This window comes from Phaseolus vulgaris, chromosome 10 (genome assembly GCF_000499845.2).
Source record: "Phaseolus vulgaris cultivar G19833 chromosome 10, P. vulgaris v2.0, whole genome shotgun sequence".
NCBI lineage: Eukaryota > Viridiplantae > Streptophyta > Magnoliopsida > Fabales > Fabaceae > Phaseolus > Phaseolus vulgaris.
In genome coordinates this window covers 8,115,434-8,126,325 of record NC_023750.2, presented here as the reverse complement: position 1 = coordinate 8,126,325, position 10,892 = coordinate 8,115,434, and the positions used below count along the sequence as shown (strand labels likewise).

At 28.9% G+C, this 10,892-nt stretch overlaps 2 protein-coding genes across 4 annotated transcripts; both read right to left on the bottom strand.

The window, feature by feature from the left end:
- Window positions 1-5,591: 5,591 nt before the first annotated feature.
- Window positions 5,592-7,584, bottom strand: LOC137819272 (E3 ubiquitin-protein ligase MBR1-like). The gene is made up of 3 exons (XM_068623070.1): window positions 6,223-7,584; window positions 5,952-6,110; window positions 5,592-5,855 (listed from the first exon to the last, which is right to left on the bottom strand). The coding sequence occupies exons 1-3, from the start codon at window positions 6,508-6,510 to the stop codon at window positions 5,721-5,723; spliced, it is 582 nt and encodes a 193-aa protein (XP_068479171.1). The 5' UTR covers window positions 6,511-7,584; the 3' UTR covers window positions 5,592-5,720.
- Window positions 7,585-7,676: 92 nt separating this feature from the next.
- On the bottom strand, window positions 7,677-9,919 carry LOC137819270 (UPF0481 protein At3g47200-like). 3 transcript variants are annotated; one of them, XM_068623069.1, is made up of 2 exons: window positions 9,416-9,589; window positions 7,677-9,227 (listed from the first exon to the last, which is right to left on the bottom strand). In XM_068623069.1, exon 2 carries the CDS (start codon window positions 9,128-9,130, stop codon window positions 7,745-7,747), a length of 1,386 nt encoding a protein of 461 aa, XP_068479170.1. In that variant the 5' UTR covers window positions 9,131-9,227; window positions 9,416-9,589; the 3' UTR covers window positions 7,677-7,744. The 3 variants fall into 3 exon arrangements, with proteins under 3 accessions (XP_068479170.1, XP_068479168.1, XP_068479169.1); XM_068623067.1 differs by having other exon boundaries at window positions 7,696-9,264; window positions 9,416-9,919; XM_068623068.1 differs by having other exon boundaries at window positions 7,696-9,227; window positions 9,345-9,513.
- Between the last annotated feature and the right edge of the window lie 973 nt (window positions 9,920-10,892).

Here is a 10,892-nt window from a genome sequence, read left to right as displayed (position 1 = left end):
CAGATCAAATTAGAAACTTATGATGCTTCCAAATTCAAATATAGAAAAATATAGAGACAATCAACTTCTAGGATCAAATCAAAACAAACAAATGACAATTCATCAAGGAATATCTTCTCATATTCTCACAGGTAAGTGTTTCTCTCTATTTTCACTAAATCATAACAAATCACGATTGCTTTTCATTTCATCTTCAAATCACAAACATATTAGAAACATGAATCTTGAGGTCTTTTCCAGGGTTGTAATGAGGCTGGGCTTCCAAAAAATATTGGTTTTTCAAATAACAAAATGCACATCTTAAAGAAGAATAACATACCTACAATCCAATTTATAGAGAACATATATGTTATCTAATCACCGCTTTCTTTCAAGATCACATTTTTCCTCATTTTCTTTCTAACTTTTCATGATTTTCATGATGATTTTTTTTTCTTTTCTATTTCTTTTTCTTCTTCTATTTTTTTTTTCAATAATAGGAAAATATTATTTCTATTTTCAACTTTTTGAGCTTTCACAATCATAACCAACCATTCTCTTTTCTATATGTATTGCATCTATGTTCTCCTTCCTTAAACATGCAAAAGGGTAGGAAAATATATCATTAAAGGTTAAGGTGCAATATTAACAAAAATTTCTTGGCCCAAAGGGGATTTATAAAAAAAATGGAATTATAATATAAAGGTTGGCTTTTTGGCCCTGACTCCTAATTAACACAAACAAATGCCTCAATCATCTTCATGCTATTTTATGATGCAACAAAAATAAAAATTAAGCAACCACAACTGTCAATTCATCAGTAAAATTCTCAAAACTGTTTAAGGTTCACACACTCACTTGGTTTAATTGGTCTCATTCCTTTTTTTTCTTGTCATTATCTGTCATAATCAATCATCTTGTTAAATTTTCATGTATCATAATTTTAACTACATTTCAATAGGGATTCAATCATATTTTCTTTTCTAACATGTGTCTAATTCATCTCACTATTTAATATTTAAACACAAATTCTTTTTTTCACAATTCAAAATTAATATTCTAGTTCTTTTTTATTTGAAAAAATAAACTAGAAAATAAACAAATTAAAACTGAAATTTATTCAAGAAAGATAATTCAAAACCTAAAACTAAGAACTAACAAAAACAACAAATTTATTCAAAATACAAAATAAGCAATTAAAACAAACTAAACAAATAAGCAAATAAACAGAAAACAAAATAACCGAAAAATAAAATAAATAAAATAAGACAAAATTCAAATAACTGAAAAGAAAAGAGAATTAGAAAGATAAAACCATATTTTTGCTCAATCCTCTCTTCTTAAGAAGTCATCCAGCTTTTTGTTAAAATCTTTATCTACCGTTTTGTTAAACCCCTGAATAATAGAACCTGTCCCCAGGTCAAAATACATAACCTGCAAAATCATTAGGAGACATATAAGATTTTTTTTTTTATATTATTTAATTATTTAATTTTTTTGTTTAATGAAATGAACAAATGTAATAAAACAACATAAAACTAAAATGTGGACTGGGTTGCCTCCCAGTAAGCGCTCATTGACGCTTGTTTATTTCAAGATGGACAACTCTCTTTGTTGTATGCATTCTTCCTCGTTACAAGAACATCTTCAACCACACCATAAGGATCTTTGATGGATCTTTTTGCCCACTGCATCTTGGTGGGTTGAACCTCCAAATCGCCTAAATACAGTGCAGCCTTGTCCACAGATAAAGCACCTATAGACACAGGAAGATTAAAACCTCCTAAGTTCTTGGAATTTTGAAGCAAGTCCTTTTGAGTCATGACACTACATCTAGCCTCCAGCTCTCTATTTCTCTCTTCAATATAGCTCCTATTCTTCAGAAATCTCTCAAATGTTGAATCTTGCTTCAGATTTCCTGCAAAATAATTCCTAGGGAGCAATTTGTCAAAGAATTTTCTTTCTTTCTTTTTTTTAAAGGAGGATGAGGATATGATAATTCTTTTTCAAGAACACTTCTCTCCTTATTTTTAATTTTTTCTTCCTCACTTCTTTTCATTTCTCTCTCTAACTCCTCAGTCTCATCTTCTTTTTCAGCTATTACATTATTGCAATGCTCTTTTGGGTTGGTTTGGTTGTCAACTGAAAACTAGCCACTCTGTATTTCTTCAAATTGTTTGACCACTTTTCCCATTTGGATCTCTATATTCCTGATCGTTGCCATGCTATTTTCTTCCATTATCACAAGCTTTGTTAGGGCTTCTTCAACTTTACTCATTCTTTCAAGCATGGATGGATCCTCAACTTCAGGTGAATTGTTCAGATAAGAATAGTGACCATTAGGATGATCACCTCCACAAAAATCACACATGATTGATTGACTCTGGCTTTGAGATGAATGCACAACATATAATTGTTGCGGCAATTTAGTCATTTGTGCGGTTAGTTGCTCAATCTGTTGTGTCAAAATTTTATTTTGAGCCAAGAGTGCATTTTCTAACAACCCTTCCTTTTGAGTATTTTGTCTATCATGTTGGGATTGATAATCAATTGACGCCAATGCAGCAATAATCCTTGTCGCTGGTTCTACATCAAAAGCCATCATTGTGCTGCCAACTGCAGCATCTAGGAGCATCTTTGTGTCAGATCTGAGACCGGAGAGAAATATGCTCAATTGAGCAATATCTTCAAACCCATGATTTGGGCATTTTCTAAGTATCATTTTAAATCTTTCCCATGTCTCACAAAATGATTCATCTTCTCCTTGTCTGATCACAGAAATTTCAGACTTTGCTTTGATGTAGAGAGAAATTGGAAAAAATCTTTGCCGAAATTTTTCCTCTACATCTTTCCAACTAGTGAGACTCTGATTTGGAAGTGATCTGAGTCAATCCTTAGCCTTTCCTACCAATGACAAATAAAACAAGCGCATATAAACATTTTCAATATCACGTGATTGAAAGCCCATTGTTCCCACCAATTCATAAAATGTAGACAAATGTGAACATGGAGATAATGCTTTGGTCCTTGGTACATGACATAATCTCCAAGTGTCCTTTTAAGAGGTGGTGTTTGTTCTTCTGTCATATTGTTTTCATCCTAAAACATATTAGTGGAGAAAAAAAAAACAGAGTATATATATTTTTTTTAAAATATCAAAATAAAAATAAAAATAAATTTGAAGATAAAAATGAAAACAAATTAAAATAAATCTGCAAAAGAAAATAAAAATAACACAAAAACAAAATAAAATAAAACACTAAAATAACCCTAAGAGAAAAATAACAAAAATATACAGAAAAATAAATAAAAACTTACATAAAATAAAAACTAAAAACAAGAGAAAAGAAAATAAATAAATATAAAATATAAAAAAAAAAACTTAAAAATACAATATACTAACGTACTTAAAATAACAAATAAATAATATGAATAAAATAAAATAAAATAAAATAAAAACAAAATAAAACAGAAGATTATAATTGTAAAAAACTAACCAACTTACTTAAAAGATACTACCTAACGTAAAAATAAAAACTAAAACTAGTAATGATAAATAATTAAAACAAATAAATAAAAACTACCTAAACCTAAATAAAACTACATAACTAAACCTAAAAAAACTAAAATAAAATCAAAAGAAAATAAAAAAAAATTAAAATAAATTAAAATAAAATAAAAATAAGATAAAAATAAAAATAAAAACAAACTAAAACAAATAACGTAAAGAAAATAAACAATTAAAAACAACAACTTTCTTTTTAAAAAAAGCAAATCTATTAAAATCAAATCAAATCTAAAATAAACAAAATCAAAACAAATCAAAACAATTAAAATATTTACAATATTTAGGAAATTATACTCAACAACTCAACCATGTTCCCCGGTAGCGACGCCAAAAACTTGATGACTTTTTACGGCAAGTGCACCGCGTTTGTCAGAAGTAATAATTGTCCCTATGGATGGATATCAATATCAAAAGGAACAATGAATTATAACAAGAAAACAATAAAAAAAGTGTTGAATTGAGTGTGTTGGCAATGATCAATAAGAAAACAAACAAAGAATTTGTCGCTTCAATTGGAAAAATAGGGATTAGGTTCATCTCTCTCGCTCACATAATTTTGATTAACATGTCAATTAGGTTCTTTGATTGAAATTGATTCCCGTAGAAAATTCATTTATATCGATCTCTCGCATACTTATAAAAACAACTTAAAAATCACAATGAGACACGTTAATGGCAATTAACATTTAAAGTCTATGTCTAACACTCAAAGTTAAGTTAAGTATTGATGTTTAGGTCTGAACCCTAAAAATGTCTCTCGGTCATATTTAAAATTCTCAATTTGTCACGAAAAGTTAAAAGTAAAACAACAATACCAATAATCAATCGAGAACTGAATATTAATATATAAGATATCACATCAATACATAAGAGTTTGAGCAGATTACTCCTAATCCCAAAGCATAGAATTGGCCACGCATACTTCTAGCACCTACCATCCTTACAATTGGGTTACAATTCACTCTATGGTGTTTTCCTCTTAATCTGGCACACTAGGGTTGAGCCTCTGGCCCTCTATTTATCCTAGTTTTTTAGGTTAGGTTGCTTCCTATGTCGGGTTAATGGGCTAAATAATAAAACATAAAAAAAACAATCTTTCTTTGTATCTTTTTTCATTCTCGGACCTTCCAGCTTTCTCTTTTTTCTCAAATTATTCTCATTTACTCTAAATCTTCAATCCTCCTTGGAAATCTGCAATTAACACCAAATTTATTTGGAATAAAATACTCTTATTCAAATAAGGTTATAAATGTAAAAAGGTATAAATTCATAAATTAGGGATTATTTTATATGTAAACTAGCAATAAATCCTCATAAATGTCTATATTTTAATATGAAATATTACTGAAATTAGACACTTATCATTTAAGCTAATATTTTTAAACTTGATTTCTTTTAATATCAATATATTTAAAAAAAATTAATAGTTTAAAGTAATTTTAACTATGAAAAAAAAAATTAATGAAAAAAAATGTAAAAGTCTCACCCATATTCATCCATTGAGAATAACTTCCAACATTATTAGTAAAGTGGAAAGCTAATGTAATTCCGAAAATACTAGTTCTAATTCCAAATTATTATTTTTTTTAAAAATAGACCTTATAAAACTTATAAGACTTAAATTAATATCTAGATAGAAAGGGTAGACTAATGACTTTTTTAAAAAAAGTTTATTCTTATATATTTGTTTGTTTAAGTTAATATTCTTCAATATTTGTTTGTTTACGTATTTCTTTGTTTAAGTTAATATTCTAAAATATTTATTTGTTTAAATTAATATTTTTTGTATATTTGTTTTTTAAAATAATATTCTTAGATATTTGATTGTTTAAGTTAATATTCTTAAACATAATTTCTTTAAATGTCAATACTTTATTTTAGAAGTTAATATTTTAAAATAATATTATATTATAATTTAAATTCAATATATAGTTTATAAAAAAAACGTGAAAGCTTCTTTCCATATTGATCTACTAAAAATAACTTGAATTAAATATGTTAATGATAAATATTTTATTGTCCCATTTGGGAATGTAACCAGATGTGTATTAACTATTGTAACAATGAGTTTATTCAATATTGCACCAATGTTTGGTATGTACTACTTTATACACAACAAAATATGAAGGAGGAAAGAATGGTGCATGCATGAACAATGAATTTATTTTCGCTTCTATCCAATAACCAATACTTTTGATTTGCACAGGGGACAAACATTTTTCTCTTGTAACCATCTCCTTATACAATCTGCATGGTATTCATGTCCGCATTGAAGAATTCCAATCTCCTCTTTGTTCTTATATTCATCCTGTGAAATCATATCATGCATAAGTATTCCAATTAATAGCAGAAAGATGAAAACATGTTTCTAATAGTACATACTATAAAATAATGCATTTGATACCTGACATATTATGCAAAGATTAATTTCTTGTTCCTCAGAAGTTGAGCCCTCCAAATTATTAGGTAGTAGATAAGTTTTTGTCCGCATTTGTCTTGCAATAATTTCTTCTGACGAACCCCTCTTTACGTTGTCAATCCGTTGACCTAAAGTAAGAAGATCCTGTTGTGGAATTCCAAAAGAATTAGAAAATTAAAGTTTTCATAGTCACTTAGACCTCATAGTGAATCAACATTCATAGCAAAATACATCAGACGATACATAATAGACTTGCCTCATGTGACATGTTGTTAATGTCCAATTGCATATGAATATGATGGTAACGGAATGAAACAACTTCCGGAAGAAAGGCCATAGAAGAAAGATCATGTATGTTGTCTCTACGAGCATGAAAGTTGGAGTGAACTCTAGGAGGATGATTGTGCATGTTGTCTCTACGAGAATGAGAGTGAGCTCTGATCTCTTGCACTTGCACAGGCGGTGCATGATGATGGTAGTGTCGATTGGCAAATCTGTGACCCCTTCTACTTTCACTTGTAAAGTGATATCTTTGGCGATTCATTCTTGAATTCTCTAATGAACTTACATCAAAAGACCGAATTCATTCACCATGTCAAGAATTTAAAGAAAATAGCACATAATTGCATGGAATAAAAAAAACAAATATATTAAAAGCATATACAAATATGACCAAGAAAAAAAAAGTGTTCACGTGTGAATGTTAAAAGTAAGTCCAGAAAAAAAAAAACATCATCATCTGATCAATCATCTGATCAAACAAGATCAAACAAAATTGAAGAGAACAAAACCAAAACCTTACCTCGTTATCAAGTGACAGTTTTTCCTAAGTTTCCAAATCTGAATTCTCTTTTGAACAAAAGGCAGATGAAACCAGGATCTAAATAAGGAAATTTTCAAGTAGATCTACTGTAACATGAATTGCTTATGAAGAGTAATCATAGATGATAAAAGAAGGAAATCTTTACTCTAAAAGATATTTTAATTTTTAAAATCTAATTTTAGATATTTAGGTTATCTCATCTTGATATGATATTATTTGGAAATCTATTATATCAAGTTAAACAGAAAAATATCTTCTATTAAAGTTAATTTAATCTTTAAAATCTAATTTTATATATTTTAGCGTTCATTAGTTCTTCTATCATTAAAAATTTTATTTATCACATATACTAATTTTTATTATTAAATGAGTAGATTAAATGAGTAGGGATGAAATCCGGAAAGATATATTAGCTCTTTATATTATATTATTTATCTAAAGAAATCCACCTTCTGAGATTCTGTTTAATAAATTGATTTATGTGAAACTAATTTATATATACTTGAGATTCTGTTTAGTAAATTGATTTATGATAATTGATTTATGATACTTCTGTTTAGTAAATTGATTTATGTGAAACTAATTTATATATATTGAGATTCTGTTTAATAAATTGATTTATAAATTGACTTATGTGAAACTAATTTATATATAAGGTGATAATTATTCCTCACTTATTCCCTACACAAGAGGCCATCTATACAATGATTTAATATTTCGAATGAGAACTCACGATACTTTTAATATAATTAAGCGCAGTAGTGTTGTGGTCCATTGCCTCTCCATGCACTCCAACTGTTTGCATTTATAACATTTGCAGAAATCTAATCGGATTAATTGAGGAAAAAGAAATTGATCTCATAATTGGCACATATAAACTGCTAGTGAAAGAAAAACAAGCATACCTTTCAAACTCAGTAGTTAGCATTTGTGTGGCAAATTAATCATATCACTGTTAATATTTTGGTTGAAACACACCAATAACCCTTAGAAAGTTTACTACAGCAAACAAGAACACAGAAATTCCCACAATAGTTGAACTGAATCTCCAAGGATCACGGAAGTAGACAGATATTAACACACCCATGTAGTGTTTCCAACAGCAGTTGTAGTGTTCATTGAGTTTCCTTGTGATTTCGCCATAATAATTTGAAGTCGCCACAACATGCCTGCAAAGACCATTTATCATAGTTGCTAACTCATTGTGGCTTCCAAGTTCATGCACAATTATTTCCTTGTCCACCAAAAGTTCCACATCATCTTGAGTGTGAATTAAAGAGTCAATTAGAGTCACATAGTTGCATATGAAAGGCTGGTCTGAATAGTGGCACTGCTCCAAAGCAATGAGGTTCCTTAGTATACATTCTGTCACCTGGTCTACTTTCAAGTGGGGTATTTGCAATCGACATTTGAAACATTTGGTGAATGGTAAGCAACCAAAACACAGGAACCAGCTGAGGATTGGACATTTCTCAAACTTTATATCCAAATAGCTCCTACCTTCAACTGTTTCAAAACTAACACCTGCTTCATTCAACTTTGTTGCAGTCCTGAGAACACATTCTACAGCACAAGGAGTGAAATGTTGTGATGAATTCATATTAACCTGGATTTCTCTAGGAAGGTAGGTGTATCTGATCAAATCAGTGAAGTTAATGCAAGATTTACAATTCTTGATCATCTCCACCTTTTGACTGGACTTGTGTGGATAATAGTCTTCAAAGTAGTTAAAGGCAAGTTCAGTGAACTTGAGACAGTTTTCCTTGGTGCCACCATCTCCAAGGATGACCCTTGTGTACAATTCCTCCAACACAAACATGGGAAGCTGATTTTCTAACAGTGACAAGTCACGTTGAGTCATCTTGCAAATCCATGATGTGGTGAACATCAAATCATTCTTCTGCTCAGATTTGTTTGTTTTTCTCAAAAACAGTTCCATGATGAAGACCGAGTCTATAAGGATCATGTCCACAAAATTTTCATTCTTGTGGACTTCTGGCTTGGAGTAAGAGTTACCTATCTTTTCTTTGCTCTCTTCAAGGAAGACTTTATATTGTGACAAAGCTAAACACTGCTTGTGAGATAGACGTTTCCAGAAGGCATGAAAATACCTTTGCTTCAGTTTATCCTGCTTTAGCTCTGGCTTCTCACTGTGAAGAGGGCCTATTGAGATGAAATATGGAGTATAGGCTTCCACATTCAGTTTCAGGAGATGGGGAGGAACCTTGTAGATGCAACATTGATCATGCACCTCAGGCTCAGTCTGTTCAGGAATGTTAACTATGTGCTGAATCTGAGGTTTATTTTCAGGTAATGCAGTAAAACTAGTAGTAGAAGTCATTGAAACACAACTTAGCAAGAAAAAACCGAGGTTGTAGAAACCTTCAAACCTTGATTTTGGTCTGAACTCCTTGAATGCTTTCAGTTTTCAAAATGGCCTGCACTTCACATGCATTTGAGAAAAGATGGAAAAAACTGTAATTTGGTGAGAAAAACAACAAAAATTTGAACTTGAAACACACTTTCACATAAGAATCTAGACTTGAAAGAAACACCTGTTTCACAATGATGCTAACACAAAAATCTTTTTCCACTGTCAAATGAGTCCTAGAGTTAAAACACAAACCTTGGTTGTTCTGGTAACCTGGAATAGAAAGTGTTTTACAGCTTGCAAGGCCTAAAAGTTAGAAAGATAAAACCTTCCTGTAACTTTCAGACTGTGCTACCTTGATATTTGAGCTATGATGCTGTGTTTGTCTGTTGGCACTAATGCATGTGCATTTGTTTTCAACAGGGTAGGAATTCTTACATAATGGGAATGTGTTTAATTATAGTAACTCAGATTAGTGCAACTTAATTATAACTAATGATGGCACAAGTGTGGTTGGTCCACCATAGATAGTTTTCATAACAAGTGGGTGGTCTTTCCTACTTGCTATTTTGTTACTATTTATTGACTAATTGAACAACTCTAGTTCACTTTGCACAATTAATTCATTCAAAAATTTACTAATACTCTTCTTAAACACAAAATCATCAAGTTAACAAGTTGAGTCATGTGTGGTTAACTTCCAAATTATACTTAAAAATGATGAACTGAGAGAGGCTTCTAGAGAAAATGAAATGCTCTGACAATATGCAGTGTTAGTTTGTTTTTATCTTTTTGGTAATTGGGTAAGGCTGATAAATAGGGTAATCTCTTGTCTCCATTTTCAAAGTAGATGACTTCCTTAGCTGGCCACAGAGTAGTAGGTAAGGGTACACTTTCTTTCTTTTAGGTCTCTAATATTGATATAATAATATATAAGAATATAAGAATTTGTAGGTATTATTATTATTATTATTTAAGTGAAAGAGTATCTTAAACTATCATATAATTTTAAAATTTGATGGACAACAAACAAATGATGATTTAAAAAAAATAAAAAACTACAGTCAAATTTCAAAGTTTAGAAAGATGTGCAAACATATGTTACCTTTATTTGAAATTAATGCATTTTATGTTCAATAAAAGTTAGTACATTATAAAGCAATTCCATAAAGCTGTTTTTGAAAAGGACAAGCAAAACAAAAAGGTAGAAAAGGATAAAATGTTATTAAAAATTATGAAACAAATATCAATAAATAAAAATTAATTTTAAAAAATATATAAATTATTATATTAATTAAATTAGATATTATTTTATAAGTTATTGATATTTAAATTAGTTTTATTATTAATAAATAATTTTTATATTAATATTTAATTAGTTATGAAAGTTTTAATTATTAATTATTTAATTTTAACGATAAAAACTAAAATTTTTAATAATTAATTAGATATTAATTTAAAAATTATTTATTAATAATAAAAAAATTAAATATTAATAATTTATTTATTTTTTAAAATAATATCTAATTTAATTAATATAATAATTAATTATTTTTTATTTTTAAAATTAATTTCTATTTAATAAAATTTAACCTGATATATGAAAGTTCATTTTGACATATAATTTTATTATTAAAAATAATAAAAATTTCATTAAAGTTGAAATTGCTATATTTCCCTATACCAATTTGAAGATTATAACATATTTTTATTATTAGAAACTAATTACATT